The sequence below is a fragment of the Phaenicophaeus curvirostris genome, chromosome 13 (genome assembly GCF_032191515.1).
Source record: "Phaenicophaeus curvirostris isolate KB17595 chromosome 13, BPBGC_Pcur_1.0, whole genome shotgun sequence".
Lineage (NCBI taxonomy): Eukaryota > Metazoa > Chordata > Aves > Cuculiformes > Cuculidae > Phaenicophaeus > Phaenicophaeus curvirostris.
In genome coordinates this window covers 19,314,314-19,331,971 of record NC_091404.1, presented here as the reverse complement: position 1 = coordinate 19,331,971, position 17,658 = coordinate 19,314,314, and the positions used below count along the sequence as shown (strand labels likewise).

Below are 17,658 nucleotides of genomic sequence, written 5' to 3'. Positions count from 1 at the left end.
AAATAAAATTTTATACTTTAATTTCACCAGAGTAATAAAAAGAGAAAAAAAAACCCCACGATTGAACAAAATATTTAGGAAAATTAAGAGTGAGAAATATATAAAAAGCATATAATTATTTTGCCACACTTTTTACTTTTACTCAGCTAGATACAAGTTGAGCAAAACCTGTCTTTAGTCATAAACAAAGAAAGCTTTTAAAGTCATATTTAATCATTAGGGTTTTTTACTTTTACGTGACCACTTGTGTCTTGTTCTAAAGCAGACATTTAGACATTTCTGCAAAGGAAACCCCTACCTACTTGTCTTATACCAATTCCTCATGTTCCATTTCAGATACTGGAAAACTCCTTAAGAACTATGTCTATCTCGCAGTTAAAGTGGAACCTAATGATGATGTCATTCTTTTTTTTTTTTTGCAATTGAATCACTTTCATAGAAGTTCTTTTATACAGCATTTCAGTTATAGGAATTTTTTTCTGGTGTTTAGGAGAGACAGTTGTACACGTTAGCTTTATCATAAAATGGTTAATTTCTCCATAACCTTCTGGTTATACTGGTTTTAGGGATGAAATTGGAATAATGTCTTGTGATGACATCAGTAAATATGGAAAGTCTGGAATGAAAGGCTCTGAGTCTCCAAGCTATTTTCTGGAGCATGAAAGTGGGAAATACTACACCTTAATTGAAGGTGAAGGCCACCCTGTGGGCTCCGAGTATGACAGAGGCAGAGCTACAGGAGTGCGAAGAAGAGAAAAAACACCCACTCATGGTAGGCTTGATTTCTTTAACATTTTTAAACTGACTGAGTTTACAAATTGTGCTATGAACACTGCAAAACTCCCAAATATCTGTCCTTCTTTCTTAGACCACACCCTGTCAGCTCTGAATGCTAGACAACAGTTTATGTGAAGGAATAATTAGTACAATTACAAGCTAATATTCATGATCAGGGGTGTGTAAGTTATTTTCACATTTATTCTGCAGTGTCTACTTAGAATTTTGAATGATACTTCATATTATCTGGATGGCTAGCATCTTGGTTTACTCCGTTTCATTTACAAGCTCTTGGAGATTATTCTAGTTGCAATGTTCTGGACCGTTAAACTTCAGTGGAGGGCCTGAAAAAACTTGTTTGTGGAATAAAAGCATCTATAAGATGCAAGGCCCTTCAGAATTCAGTGCTGTATTAAATGGATATAATTACATGAGTGGTATCTTACAATGTATTTGCTAGTACTATAAACATATTTCAATATCTTGGAATGAGGACTGCTTAAATATTCAAGATGCTATTGGAAAAATATTAACTCTGAGTTTATATAGACCTTTCATGTGTTTGTTAATCCATATAAGCATACAGGTATTGCAAATATATTTGTGCTTGTGTAGAACTATACATTTCTATATTAAAGGTAATGCTGAAAATGAATTAGTGATTTTTTAATTTTTTTTTTTCGCTTATCTGTTAAAACCGATTTGCTTGGTGTTTGGTGAATTTTGGAATCCCTGGATTGAACACCTGCAGGGATGGGGCACCCACAACTTCTCTGGGCAACCTGTGCTAAGGCCTCCCCACCCTCACAGTAAAAAATTTCTTCCTAATATCTCATCTAAATCTCCGCTTTTGCAGCCTAAAATTTTTCCCCTCGTCCTATCCCTGCAGTTACTGACACAGAGCCCCTTCTCAGCTTTCCCATAGTCCCATTTAAGTGCTGAAAGGTGGCTCTGAGGTCTTCCTGGAGCCTTCTCTTCTCTAGGTTAAGAGATACTACAAACTACATCAAACTGCAGTAAGGTTCACTGTAGCGAGTCAGTGATAATTCCCTGCAGCTAGACTTTCCCAGCAAAGAGCATCCATCGAGTGTTGTTCTGGTTTTGTCACCCTAATAGCTCCAAAGCAATCTTACCTTATATTTATCAAGTAAACGGAACTTTGTTTTGCCAGTGTATTTTGCTAACTACAGCTGGATTTGGGGTAAAAAACTGCAAAATATCAATTGTGTAGGTATATACGCTGCCTTTTCAGAACAGGGCGATTAATAGGTCTTTGTTATAAGCAGGATATCTTTAGTAACTTGTACAGCCATACACTTGATGCTTGAAAGTGCTGTAACACTGGCGAGTAGGATTCCATCTTAAGACAAGTAATATTCAGTCTTTATCTCCCTGATAAGTGGCATCATTTTATAATAAAATTTAAATGAATGATAAATCTTAACTGTGATTAAAATTGGAGCCAGATGGATATATTTGGCTTGCTTTCATAAATTCATGCTGCATGATGACTTAAAATGTTGGGCTCTGTGCCTGATCCCAGAAATATGTAAGACTTTCCTTGTGTTTATGCTAGACAGTTCTGATTTTCGGTAACTTTGAAAATCTAGAAGGAATTTGATTTTAAAGCCTCAAGAATATGCCTTTGTTTCAAAAAGTATTATTAAACCAGAATTTTTTTTTAATGACAGATTAAATTAATCTGTCAAATAACTTCTCAAGTCTTTTATGATTGAGCAGGCATTATCATCATTGTGAAGAGTCTCACAAGCCACAGTTCAGAAATTCCTGCCATGGACTTAATAAAATTAAAATGATTAGTAGAAACCAGTTTCTGTTGCAGCTGGTAGGTAGAAGGATACTCGGGCAGACAAGACCCTCAGTGTTCATAATATATGAAATATTGCAAAAGCCTGTTAGGCAGACAGGGAAACTACATATATTTTCCATACAATTAGTTGCACATTAACTTTTATGGTGTGAGCATAAGTATGATATGGGAAAATCTCAATACTGTAGCTCTTACTCCTTCAGTTTTCAGAAAATCATGTTATGCAGGAGTTAGTACTTGTCTTGTGTACTTGTTTGTTCCTACCTCCTAACGTTTTAGTAGCTAAAAAGCTGTATTTTAGAAGAATGCACAGTAATGCACAGAAAATACTCTAATCGACCTGAGGAAATTGATAAATGAAATTTTTGTTCACATTTAAATTCTGTAATTATTCTAGAAAGAGAAGAGTAGCAAAGTACTTTTTAAAAAATTGCTCGAGAGCTAAAGAAACACAGCGAATGTAGTCAGCTGGCATAGGGAAAAAGGATTCTTTGGCTTTGTGGGTCAGACAGAACTCACAGACCCATAATCCAGAGGGTGTGCCACTGTGTTCAGTGTTCATTATGCACACTGACACGGCCAAACTGCTAATGCTTTATAGTCAGTTGTGTAGCATTCCTCCTTTAATGGCCTGCTATCAGTGCTCTACTGATACCGTAGTAGGGAATGACTAATGCACATTAATATCTTGCAGCTGTAGTGCCCTAAAATCATATTAATTACAACCCTAATGTCTGAATCTTCTTTATTTCGCTCTGGTTGCTACCAAACTGCGCTTTGTGTTTTCTTTTTGAGGCATCTGAAATTAATGTTCCATGAAACTATGAGATCCTCTCGTTACTCATCGTGTGATTTTTCCAGGTCAGATAGGTTTTACTGTTTAACTGATAGATATGTAATGTTTTATCTGTATTGAGAGTCTTTCTAGTTTTACTAAAGCATATTAGTCTGTTTGAAAACTATTTCTCTCCACACTCTAAAGCGTCTATTTAATGAGCAAGCAAGTTTTACAGAGGGGTTGTTTAAAAATAGATTTGTAACCTGCTTTACCTTTACCAATGATTTCACTGGTACTTTCCTTCAGAGTGGTGTAATGAAGAGGACAGTCTGCCATACGTGATGTTTAATTCATCCTGAACACTACAGTTTTTATAATGTATAGGTGCTGATAAAAAGGATTGTTCTGAAGGGTCACGTCATGCCTATAGTTTATGGGCATTACTTACTCTACAGGCTTCTAATTTTAGTCTTTAAAACAATATTGGTTTATCTTGAATTGTTTCCAGGAGACCTGAGGCCTGTTTCTATGCCTACAGAGTACAGTTGGATAGGGGAGTCAAAAGAACAAAACATGTACAAGAGGGGAAGCAGAGGTGAGTATTTTTTTTTTTCCTGCTGATTTCCAGGATTTTTCCCTTTGTTACTTAAGAAGCATGAAGATACCATCCCAGGAACCAAGTCTGTGTTTCTTGTGTGTCACAGAGAATGTTAAAAGACATGTTTAGTGTCCAAGTTATTGTGTTTCTGTTTCTGAAAAACAAAAAGTTTGTTTTAGTAGGAGGGATTTACTCTACCTAATTCTATTATAAAGAAAGATAAACATCAAGGGAAAAATACTTATAAGATTCAGATATACTATGGCAAACGGTTCCTTATCTGCTTGATTCAAGAAAACAATAAGTGATGTTATAGATTTAAGATACATCTGTAAGACGTCTTGATAGTATGAATGAATGTTTGAAACCAGAATCTGCAATCATACTGTCACTGTTCTGACCAGCACTCCTAATCATCTAAATTTCTATTGATTCCAAACCCAGTTCAAGCCCTCGCAACTCACTTGGCATTCATGTCATTCTTTCCTGTTTAACAGCACCAAGTGAGGCTCTTTGACATTTCACTGAAACCATTTGGCTGTATCAATATTTTCTTTGTTACACAAGCCACACAATGCGGATTAACTTCACGCTACCTGTCACACAGGGACCTGGGTGTGCACCACCAGCTCTTCTGTACCTAGATTTTGTGCCAGCTGCTTAGTTTGCTCTTGATTGGAACCTTGGTACAAGTAGTTGGTTTGCAGAGGAAAGAGCCTCAGACCAAATGGGCAATTAACCAAGCTGAGAATAGAGATGCAGCCAAAATGGTTCTCTGTTTGTTTCCTCTAGTTTACTAATATTTCTTTTTTCTTTTTTTCCCCCTCTAACAACTGACTCTGAGAATTCACTCCTGCGGTATCTGAGTGATGACAAGATACTGGTTATCCAAGAGGAGCCTTTGACACAAAAAGACAACAAAAGGGACACAGGTCGTAGGTCAAGAAAAAAGGGTAAAAACTCAAGCAGTCCAAACTACCCTATTAATCCATCTGTATTGACATCTACTATTAATGTTAGGCTTGAACCCGGACAGCAAGATGTCTTGAATTTCTCGCTAGCAGAAAACAATACAGTTCCACTTTATCACGTAAGTACGCAACAAAAAACTTATTACACAAAGTACATGGAAAAACACTAAAATGTTTTCCTTACACATTTGGTATGGCAGCTTTTCAAGATGTATTTATTTTCTAATCATGGTGAATTTCCTCCTAGAAAGACATAAGTGGAAAAGCAGGACTTTTAGCAAGTCTCTTGCAGACTTCTTTGCATTTGAGGCTTCTGCTTGGTATTTCTATCAGAGAAAAATCTTGAGAGATGACTGTGTTTACATCAAGCCTAAGAGCTGAGTAAGGTTTACCTAAGGGGATACATTTGAAATATAGCCAGCAATTCATCCCTGTTGCTACAAGCTGTCAGCTTTTGATAGTATGAAGATAAGATACTTTCCTCCCGTGTTCAGAAAACTTAGGTTTCTCTTTCCTATGCCCTATGAAGTTAGTATTTTTGTAAAAGATGGAAGATATTTTTCCTCAGCTTCAGAGAAAGTCGAGTGGTTTATAAATCAAGTCATGTGGTTGTTTAGTGTACTTTAAAAGAAGCACAACTTTTTGAAACAGACATGACTAATTAGTAATAAGATATTGTATGATAACACAATAAATGTGAAAAAAGAACCTAATGACATAATATGTCAACTGTAAAGGCTCTGATGGAGATGCAGAAAACAGGGAAAAGTTGGTGTCATGGGAGGAGGTAACATTACGTGTCGCAGTTGGTCTACCCAAAAAGTCTGTGCAATACCTGTTGCATAAACTCCACTATTATAATGTGCAGTAATTGTAGAGGAGGACACATGGAAAACATTTATTCATGGACTGACAGTGTAGTATAAATTCTTTTATCACCATAAATTTTCGGAGCAGCGTGAGAGACAGACTTTTGCAGTCCTTCAGGAGAGAGTCATAAGAATCAGAATATCTTAGGCACTTAGTGAACTGCCTCATGAATATACAAGAGGAACTGAGTCGACAAATGTACAAGAGTTGCTGACACAGGTTTTGTGGGTTCTTGCCAGTACAGAATCATTTGTATTAACGATGTCTTTCCACTTTGAGTATTGAAAGAATTCTGAAAAGTAAAGCAAAAAAATTTGGCATATACATCCTGGAAAATAGTTACCCAGAATGAAAATATTAAATATCAAAGAACATTTAATGGCATTTGACATCAAAAAGGAAGAGGAAAAATTAGATAGTTGTGTTCCAAGATGGAAATTTGGGTTTTAAGTAATCATCTCATTTCCTTAACATCCAAAGACATAATAAGTATTTTCATAAGCATTTTAATATATTTATTTGGAGAACGATATTTTATTCTATCAAGAGTAAAACAAAAGAAGACTAAGGTTAATCAAAAGAAGATACTCCTAAACTTTACCTAACTAGATTGTCATAAAACAATTTTTGCTACTTTCACATTAAAAACTTGTCTTAGGTCAGGTTACCACTTCCTTGCGCTTCTAGCCTGCGTGTTGTTTTTTCACTCAAACGACAAAACTCGTTTGATTGGGAGTTTGATTTTTTTATGGAAACTGTAGAAATATTATAATCAAATCTCCATTAATTCCTCTACACTTAACACACACCCAGAACAACTTTGGGATACAGGTCAATATTTCAACCCTGATAAATGCTTTGAAAAATAGACGTGATAATCATAGAATCACCAGGTTGGAAGAGACCCACCGGATCATCAAGTCCAACCATTCCCACCAATCTCTAAACCATGTCCCTCAGTACCTCATCCACCCCCACCTTAAACACCTCCAGGGAAGGCAAGTCAACCACCTCCCTGGGCAGACCGTTCCATTGCCTAATGACCCTTTCACTGAAGCAGAATCTTAATTCTCTTTAGTAAAAGGAAGGTGACAGTGTCTTGTAAGCAAAACAAGTCTTGTAAGCTGCCAGTGTTCCCATGGCACAATGGAAGGAGAAATTGAGATACATTCTGTCACTTAGCCAGTGCTTTATTTTCAAAGCACTTAAATAAATAAAAAAAAAAGGCACTTACTTAGCAGTAGTTTGAATTACCAGACACAGAAATAAGGTTTACGAAATTGGTAATTGCAGAGATTCACCACTAGATTAAAGCTTTGGAAGGAATGTTGATTTGGAACCTAAAATTAAACAATTAGACTGATTTCATAAGTTGCTATGAGGATGGAGAGGATGTTTAGGTAATGCCATATTGGCAGTCTGCCCAGGTTATAAAATGATGCATAAAGCTATGTTGCAGTACAATATCACTGTCAAGAAACACTGCCCCTTTCAGGATATATTCATCACTTTAATTTCATTGATATGCAATTCTGTGATGCACGTCACAGAATTTGCAGAAAAGTCAATTCAAATTAACAAGGCTGTTCTAATTAATTATTAATCAATAGAGTATTTCTTAGAACATGGCTTCCTGTGTTTACTAATGCTTCACTTCTAAAGTGACATTGTTTACCAGATTAAGCCTAAACAGTGAGGCGAATGTAAATATCGCAGAAGTACGTCCATTGTAGCATTGCTGAAACACACTTTGGGAATAGGCTCTGGGTGTACAAGAACAGAGTTAAAATACGAATATTTCTTTGTTTTGTATTACCAGAGCTCATTCTGAAGAAAATTAAATTATCACGTAGGAATCCTGCACAGTAGATCTGATGCACGTGAGAAGATGTTCCTTCTGCATTTTTCCCCTTAAAACACAAAAAGTGGATGGAAAACACTTTCCACATTTAAGCTGATGTGGAGGATTTTAAAGAATTCTAGCAAACTATGTTTTCTGCTGTTCAGGTACCTTTTGTACTATGGGAACCAGCTTCTGTGTAAAAGGAATATTGGAGTTCCTATTCCAGACTCGGTCTGAAAAGCCACGTGGTGTTCAGCGTTGTGGTTTTACTGCCTCAGACTTACACTAGCTTCTGAGGCTTTGAAATTTAATTTGCTGGTTACTACATTAAATTCTCAAATAAGATAATGATCTCTCATCTGGTTTTTCTTGGTGATAAATGTTCTGGGGCTATTATCTTCATGCTAATTGGATACCGTGTTTTGTAGTATCATATATTAAGAAACTGGTTTACAAACTATTGAATCTTATATTTGTGAATTAGAATTCAGTGTGTAGAAGAGACTTATTTCTTTTTAGAATTTCAAGACAGATTCTTTCATTTCAATATTCCCTACACGGTAAAAGAGAAATAATGGCAGCTTTAGGGTAATCATTGAGAATGTTATGGCAGTAGTCACTTTTTATTTTAAAGATAATTTGAGGCATTGTAGCGGTTTAGGGTTAGTCATTGTTTCACAGCGTTTGCTCTTTATGTTCTTCCTGCTGATGACAGGAAGCTGGTGATGCGTGCCTTTTAGCATAAAATGATGTAAATGCTATTTAACTATTCTTGGAGCTGCAGAAGGCAGCTTGAAAAATGACATAAAGTTTAATGGGACATGCTGAGAACTAAAATGTGTGCAAAAACAATGTAGATCTGGGGTTTTTTTCTGTAAGGCGGGCATGCTGGGATGTACCAGATGTTCCAGACGCTTTTTTTGGCTGATAGGCAGTCTGAGTGCTGCTATGATAAGTACAATAATTAAGATAGTCCAGGACAATCATATACATTCAGCTCCATATGACTGAAGGAGCAGTCTTTTATTGCCAGTTTTGTTGGAAAACTGCTTATATTTTATTTCTTCCTTCCTGGTTTTGCAGGAAGAAACAAAACTCTGCGAACTGTCAAGGATGAGAACGACATTCTTCAGAGTATTGTTTCCTTTCTGAACTGCTGAATAAATTCTCTCTTTGCATTTTATTTAAGTATCTCTAATGTTGTAAACATGCCTTGCAGGTATGTTGAGAAATCACCATGAGGATGATTCTGTGGAATCCAGCTGCTCAGAGAAGCTAATATACATCTTTCTAGCCCTAAAGCGATTCTGTCCAGTTGTATTGATTGTAAGAGATTATCTTGCATTTGTGCTGTTCTGTAACTGTATACTTGAAGGCTTGAGCTCACAAGTATCTAACTAGCACTAGAGGGATCCTTCAGCAGCAGTGGCCGATGACATATTTCTTCTCAGTTCTGTGCAGATATGATTCTCTAAACTACACTCTTCATTAATCTATAAACAGTTCAAAAGGGAAAAGGCATTTTACAGTACAAGGGAAAACAAAGGAAAAGAAACTTTATTTCATAAAGTAAGTTTTGTCATATGCTGAAAAGTTTTGCCTATGAGTTCCATATAAGTTAGGAGAGCAGGAGAAGTAACGTTTGTAGGGAATTCAGTGTCTGGGTGTAGAAGAACAGAACAGTATTTATGATAAAGGTAAAAATCTTGTTTGCACCTGAATAAAAGGCATATCTAGATGGAATGAAAATATTGCATTCAGCTGTTGAGATTAGTAACTCTCCTTATCAAAGTATTCTAGTCTCATTGCTAGATATTCTAGTCTCTTCCTCCAGTAAAAAATAACAAAACAATGAGTTTTAATTGTTTTCACACTCTACAGTTCAAGGTTCTCCTGTTTTCTGTGACTTATGTGATTTCTTTACTTCTTAGGACAAAATATTTACTTTCAGTATGAAAACCTGATTCAAGGAAACAATTTTTTTATTATTAGCTATTTATAGAAGTTCTGGGAAAATAGGATTTTCTACAGGATCTGCTTTGGGAGAGGATCATCACATCTGCTTGTTAGACTATACAGGCCTTATTCTCCTCTCATTTCTACTTGTGTAAGTCAGACGCAGATCCGCTAAAGTCCCTAGAGCTCCGTAAATGTGAAGCTGACTTTAAAGAAGGCCGATAGGTGCCAGTGACCTGAATTTCACAGAATCTGTGCTTTATCATCTGTGACAGCATGACAAGCCTGTGCCTCCTGAGCCTCCCACATGTCTACTAGTAATGAAAGTGGCCTTTTAGGAAGATGAAGTGAAGTTTTAGTTTGGGAACCAGGATAAGGCAGTTAATGTTCCTGGTATTTGGAAAACAACACTGTTAAGAAGCAACTGTCCAATAAACCATAAATAAGGTTGCTGAAATTGCAGATAGGAGTGGACCACATGTAAGTTATTGTCAGTGTTGTATCTGTGCGTGTAATTACTATTGCACAAGGAAATTAATTATAGCTATATGAACATGTATAGAATTTTTTTTCCTTTTTCACAATATTATAGACCCTGCTACATACTATTCTTTAGTTAATTAAATTAGATTATTCAATGTCTTTGAAAATTAGTGCTCACTCAAGCAAAAAATTAGTGTTGCTGAAAGACTTCTAGAAAAACATTTTGCTCTGGTATATCTTTTTCACTATAATAGATGCAGGTTGACAGTATTCGAACAATCATTTACATTTGTACTACTGATCTGATCAAAAGGAATCTCTGAAACAGGATCCAAGGTAATCACCTAGAATAGATGTGACCTTTGTGCATTTTTTGGAAGGAGATAAGTACCTGGGCTAGTTCTATAGCGGTGGTGAAGAAATAGAATGGGAAACACTTAAACCGACTAAATTATTTGTCCAGCTTTTGGTTGCTAAAATCAATAACACTAAAAGGCTCAGGGATATGGGAAGAAATCCTTGAGCCTTCTAGTATGAATATTTAGAAGAGCAGCATGGGTAGTGCTGCTGTATCACAGTTCTTTTATTTGGTTGGTCACACTGTATTTTATTAGGCAGTCCACAGCATTTTCAGGGATGATCAGATTGCTTCATATTTAATAGCGCGTTGGCAGCAGCAGAACACTGACATTTATTCTGCAAGATTTTATTGAGGCTCTTTAAACGGATATTTTGCTGCAGACATGTGCTGTTATCTCTCTGCTTCAAGAAAATATGAATATTTCTAGATGAGATATTTCCATTTTTGTAGGTTCTTTTGACTATGTTTTCAATGTACTCTAAGGAAGCTTAAGTTGTTTATAGCACTCAGGAAAGCCTGTTATAGTTTTGTGTCCTCAGTTACTCAATGGGGCGCTCCTACCTTTGCTTGGATTCAACACTGTCTGTAGGAAAACTCCTTGCTTTTAAGAGCACCATTTCAGTACTTTTCATCAGCTAAGTTATCTCATGTGAATGATAACCATCTTTGATACTCACATTTGCTAAAATACTTCAGCTGTATTGATTACTAGAACAAGCAGAAAGCTAATATTTAATATATCAACAAGAGAAGATGAAAAGTTACTCAAAATGTGTAGCATCCGACTTAATGTGGGAAGTAAGAGAGAGGAAAGCCTGCACAAGTGAAAACATTTAAGTCGTTTATGTTGTTCTGTAGGCAGTTTTGCCCTGGCATATTCTCTGGCTAGAGTTGGGTGAACCATGGCCATGTGTTTCATTCAAAACAAACATCTCACAGAATGTGTGAGCGCTCACTGTTCCTTAATTCTCAGCACTGAGATCATTCTGGTGATCGCTATGAAAAGTCGCGTACCTAATTTAGGGATCCGCTTTTGACTTTCTATAGGCTCTTAGTACCTTCATACGCTTGCTAGTTTGGAAGTAAATCTTGGCCGATTTATCTTGTTAATAACCCTGCTGTACAGTCACCATGTTCCCGTGTCGAGCTGATTCTGGTTTGGAGATGAGGAATGCTTTGGATGATGGGAACGCTTAAGAGAGAGGCAGAATAGGTAGTAGTAGATCTACCTGGTCCTGCTGCAGGGAAAATGTCTTTCTGATCTGAGGTTAGATAAGCAGTCCTAATGCACTCCATGCAAGCAAGTGATGAACTCCTGAAGTATTTTAATATTACTGTGGTATCATCAATCCCATGCAAACTTATTACTTACTACAAGGATAACTTGATCACTTAAGGACATTTTGCCTACTACAAGTGGCAAATCATCCATCTGTAGTAGAAATGACGTGGTAAAAGTTGATAAAAGATTCTGTATCTGGATATACCAGGGGGGTATGAGAAGGAGGGAGGCAGCAAAATGCATGTGTTCCCTGAACATTTTAAAGCTTCTCTAGACATAAAAGCTTGTAGAACTTGCCTGTGCTACAGCCCCTGTGGTTGAACAGAGGCAGCAGACTTCCTGTCGTACATACACAACGCATGTTTTGGTTTTGTAACCGTTCTCTGAAGTCATGTGTGATCAGTCAGTGTGCCTCAAGCAGTGATATTAAAAGACAAATGTTATCTCTCAAAAAAATAATGCTTCCTGTTTGGTTATTCAGAACGCATACAGTCAAAGATTTTTCAAGTGCAGATTTCAGCATTTATAAACAAATAACACGTCATGTTTGAAACACACATTTTTGTAATCTTAAGATGAAAAACTGGGGTTTAGCTGTGGGAAAACTTCTCTGTCATAGGGCTTGGTTTGAAGTAACAAAAAACAGTCCAAAGATTTTATTTTATTTTTAATCCTGAATTACTTACTTCTAAAAGATATGATCATTTCTAAACCTCAGAGGAGTAGTAAGTCAAGTTATGTAAAGCTGTATAAGAATGGTGTAAAAGAAAGTTTTGATGGAAGGTTCATCATTGTTCTTTAAATACTCTACAGATCATTCTTCTGAAATTCTATACTGTAATATTTTTCCTTTACACTTAAATTCCCTGTCATATATTAATATTTTTGCAGAAATTGACATTCTAACAGTTTTTTTCTCCCCTCTTATTTTAAAGAACTTTGATCACAATTTTACAGCAGCTGAAAGTATTTAATAAGTGTAGATGCAAGTTCTTTTAATCATGATCTTCATGTAGTTAGAAATTGAAATAAATTTTCCATTTCCTTTTCCTTAGAGGTACAGAAAGACTGCTGTGGTTTACGTCAGTGACTTCTTTCACTATCGATACTGCTGAGTGCACTAAGGAAGTATAGTCTTTAGTTGTGCTTAATACTATTTGTTTTTCTTCTACAGAGAGCAGGGGACACAGTCAGTGGAGATACTGAAAGGTAATTACTGCTATTATTCTGTATTTAAACATATAATCTATCAATGAATTATATTTACTTGTTTACTTTTAGAAATTTAGTTGCAATATTTGAGGAATAAATATTCAGGACTTACTGAGAAAATCATTAACATAATTTAGTAAATATCATAACTGTCATTTGATAACTATATCAAATACAAACATAGGTTACAAAGGTTGAAAAGATATTTCAGATGTAACTACTAAAGATTACCAGGGAGGAAAAATATGCTAATACAAAGTCACAGATCTTTTTCTCTCCCATTTTTTTTTTTTTTTAACTTTTGAAATTTGGTATTTCAGAATTACTCCAAGGATGAAAAGCATAATGCATGCCTAGCATGATTTTTTAAATAACAGGCATAAGGGGTTTTTTTAATTAAAGTCTACATGCTAATTCAGTCTGTACCAAAATTACTGTTTGCTGTGGCTCACACTTGAAAAATACTAAAAATAGGGACTTATGTTTGTCCCTTAGTTTTGAAATAAATTAGCTAATTCCAATAAATAAAATTGGGAAGTTGTCTTTCTTTCCATTGCAGTTTATCTGAAGTAGGTTCATATTCTGGTTGCATACAATAAGTCATATTAAAAGAATAAGTTTGAAATAACAGATACTTGTGATTATCATAGAACATCATAATTAAGCTTAGCTGGAATCTGTTCACACAGATAATTATTCTTTTTTGCGGTTTATCATCCTGTATATGGCCTAAGCCCATTTAAGAATCTAAACCACGCACCGAATATAAAATAATTAAATACATTTAGATTGTTTTCACCAGTCTAAAGGATTTACAATTGACAATGATTTTCTTTGGTGGTATAAATACCATTATGTTACGGCCAGAAGTGTGAGGTACAGCAGTATCAGTTGTCGATCACCAAACGCAAGTCACCTCATACCTGATTTTTTAGGATTGTTGACATCTTTCCTCTGTATCTGTGTATTAAGCGTCGTAGTTCATTTCAGAGGCAGTTCTAATCGTAAGAATTTACTGGCATTTCTCCAGTTATAGGGTGCTGTGCATGATTAAAATGGCATTCAACTAAGTCGAGTACCACCATTATCACAAATGAAAGTGCAGTAGAGATAGAGTTTGAGGGACTCTTTGTAGGGTAAAATTCTACTTCGTCCTATAAAAGACAGTCTTGTCTCTGCATTGTCACTGTTGTAGTATTCCATTACCTCATCATCCATGAATTAAGTATAGTCCTGCTTAGTGTTTCATTCCAGCTCAGTGCCAACACAGCACCCATCTTATATAAGGTAGGGGTTGCATGGGGGATAGAGTGTCGTTCTTGGTCTCCTTTTAAGTAACAACTAATTTCACCTGTCGCCCTTGCCTCTTATGTTGGAATTTTCAGTACTTACCTTTTTGTATAAATCATGTGTGTGGGACATTTTCACTTAACCTTCCAACTCTTTCATGCCAGGTGCTATTGTCCCATTCTCCTCTCATATTTGTTTCTCCTTATTCTTTGTTCCTCCCTTTCCTCACCCTCCATTGTTCCAGTATGCCTGCTCAGGTCCTTCCTACCTGACTTTCCACCACAGAAAGAAATCGTGGACCCCTCCATCAAAAAGCTCATATTCCTCACCCCTTTTCTGTCTTCCTTCTCCACATTCGTATTTTCTTGCACCCACAAGGAAGAGTTGCAAAGGAATTCTGCTCTTTGTAGAGCAAAGCATGCTTAATAATTCTGAGTGGATTGCACATGCTCAGTTTGGCAGGGACGTTACCATCCAGATGGAACATCCTTGGTCACAAGTCTCTACTGGACATCTGCCTAGAGATATTTTCCAGGGACATACGACTTGATGAAATTTTGGCACACCTTCATAGCAAAAGGCTATTCTTTTATATTCTTTTACATAATAGATTAAGTCCCCTTTTCCTAATCGTGCTCCCACACATTGTAAGTTTCAGGTCCAAAACGTGACTATCTTATATCTTTTCAATATGCTTTGAAAAATATTTTGAAAGACACAGAATTGCATCTTCTTGCTCCTAATAACCTTCTTTTAGACAGTTTAAAAACTTTAAAATAAAGTAAAAATATTTTAGCTTAGTATCAGCAGAGATGGGCACTGGTAAAAAATTTTTATTGCATATAGGGAGGTTTTGGGGAGCAGCAGACAAACTGTGTGGATAGATCCACATATTTGGATGGAAGATCATTATCTTCATTAACTGTGCAGTTGCCAATGCAGTTTTTGTGATATGACTGCTTCCTTTTTTAGAAAAAAAAATAAACTGAAAAGCCAGAAGGCAGATGCTTCTTGTGTGTAGTAGAATGTACCACAGGCTGCAGGGAATCTATACTGAGAACACTAGCAGAGATGTGAGAAACTCGAAAATACAGGATGTTGCTATGAATATCTCACTTTTTAAACTCTTCAGATGAGTAGAGTGTAAAGCAAGTCTAGCAGATTTTTTTTTTAGCCTTGAGCAGCATAAAAGCTGTGTATTTCTGCATTACAACTCTGGTTTCTTCCAAACTCTTTTGACACATCCACATCGCATATTCGGCCCAAGACTAGGCATGGGGCAGGACTTTGACCATCCAGGCAGAGCACCCACCCCTCTTACTATAAGAGATTGCTGTTCCCTTGTTAAACTCTGCCCCGTCTGACAAGGCAGAAAATCTGAGCTCCACTTTTAAGCGACTTCATGGCTAGAAAAATAGGGCAGCCACAAGGAAGTTGTGACTCTTCACTTCAGAGCAGGTGTCATGATTTAGGAAATGACACTCTGCTGTTAGAGGCGAGATCACTAAATATGTGAGTGTTCTGAGGTTTTAGGGACAAGCTAAATGCTTCCTGAAAAAAGCAGCCGGTTTGTTTTCCTTTTTACAAGAAGCAGTTGGCCCTGTTTGTTATTGTTTCCCAGATAAGAAAGTGATAACGGGCATCTAGCATGTAGTCCCTGCCTCAGCCTCTGTGCAAACACCTGACTCTGTGCTTTGCAGTATTCTCTGTCATCTTTGATCTTCATTTTACTTTAGGAGAATTTATTTTCTAGTAATAGGAAACCTTGACATCTGTGAATTCTAGACATGCGCACGCAATGAAGCCACGACGTCATTACAGAGTTGGAAGATCTTGCTCTGCTCAGCTAACCACACAGGCCTGCAAGAGGAAGAGAAGGCAGAATAGAATCGTATCTTTCATGCGTTGCACAAGCACTGGCTGAATAAACAAGAGTTTCTGATTATTCGTACTTAGTTTCCATGCGAAAATACTGCTCACATTCTTTTCCATAACATGTTTTGTCTTTGAAAATCTTAATGCTTACATGGTATCAGTGGCTTGCTTTGGAAACAATTTTTTTCATTGTTGTAGTTTAATCCTGAAGGGGCAAGAAGAGATAAAATCTGGGTATTGTTTTGTCAACTTTGCTTGTAGAGATACACCTGTATCGCAGTGAGGACAGAACCGTCCAGATGCATCTGAACTAGCTGGCTGTTCCTTGAAGTATCAAGTAATCGCCTGTAGCCGAGTTCTGAGCCAGTAGCTGAGCCAGGATGCAACTGAGAAGGGATTTCAAATCTCGCTGCAAAATACTCAATAATTAATTTGCAGTCAGAATTTGCTTGTGACAGGAATATGTTACCTAACCGATGGAGGTTCTAATAACAAAAACATAAACCCTGAATTCAGGCAAGGTGGTTAAAAATGCATTCCTGTGACCAGGTAGATAAATCCAAATTCTTCAAGATTAAAAAATTATTGCAAATCAAAATAGTCAAAAGATAAGTTTTAACTGCTCCATTTGGTCAAATAAATCAATCAAAGAAATAATTAGTATATGAAATTATTCCTTAATCAGTGGTAGATATATATTAGCAGTTTTCTATAACTAGGATAAACAGGAAGTAATATAAAATTATAATCCTACCTCTTACTGCCAGAGCAGTAGCTTTAAAAGAAGTCAGGAATACAGTTTGCAACTATTCCAGATACCAAAGATTACATGAAAGATAAGTAACACTCAAAGCAGTTCTTCTTTCTAGACCATGTTCATTCACTGGGATTTCTTATCTATATCCTATCACTGGTGGAGAGGCCAAGATGATAGCAATCTAGTAAAATATATCAGTTTATTCTGTTATAACTTTTCAGTGATATATTTAATGACCCTGATGGTAATAAAAAGAGAATTATGATATTATATTTAAGAGCACTGATAATGTGTAAGGGCCGCTTTATTTGTTCTTTCTGAGCATTGCTTATGTGATCAAGGGAATTTTAATTTGTACACAGGTCCTTTAAAATCAGACCTCGTTTTCAGTAGATATTCTATAAATTTTACAAGCTAACATACTACTCAACGTGGAGGTGGCATCACAGTTGCACTCGCTCAGTGATAGTTTCGCAGAGAAACAGCAAGTCACTTCTGTTCAGTGTAAGAGGAATCTTTGTATGGACAGAAAACACAGGATACTCGTGATGGTGATGCTCTTAAATGGAAGTAAGGCTCTGAAGGTGAAAGTGCAGAGTTGTAGGCAGCTAAGTGGGTGACAATTCTCAACAGTCACTAGTAATCTTTTACCAGGGATATCTTTACATTCTGATTCTTGCAGCTTTTATCAAACACATTAAACAGGAATACAGTACTTCTGCTACCCCCCATGCTTCTAGGTTTTTCTTCCCTCATTTGTTTTCTAGAGATTCA

General features: G+C 36.4%; 1 protein-coding gene across 1 annotated transcript in view; it reads left to right on the top strand.

The window, feature by feature from the left end:
• Window positions 1-17,658, top strand: part of LOC138726109 (connector enhancer of kinase suppressor of ras 2-like) — a 162,393-nt gene that overhangs the window by 115,137 nt on the left and 29,598 nt on the right. The window contains exons 11-14 of the mRNA XM_069867549.1: window positions 567-772; window positions 3,895-3,980; window positions 4,820-5,074; window positions 12,925-12,959. Coding sequence (XP_069723650.1) covers window positions 567-772; window positions 3,895-3,980; window positions 4,820-5,074; window positions 12,925-12,959 — 582 coding nt within the window. The remainder of the gene's footprint in view (window positions 1-566; window positions 773-3,894; window positions 3,981-4,819; window positions 5,075-12,924; window positions 12,960-17,658) is intronic.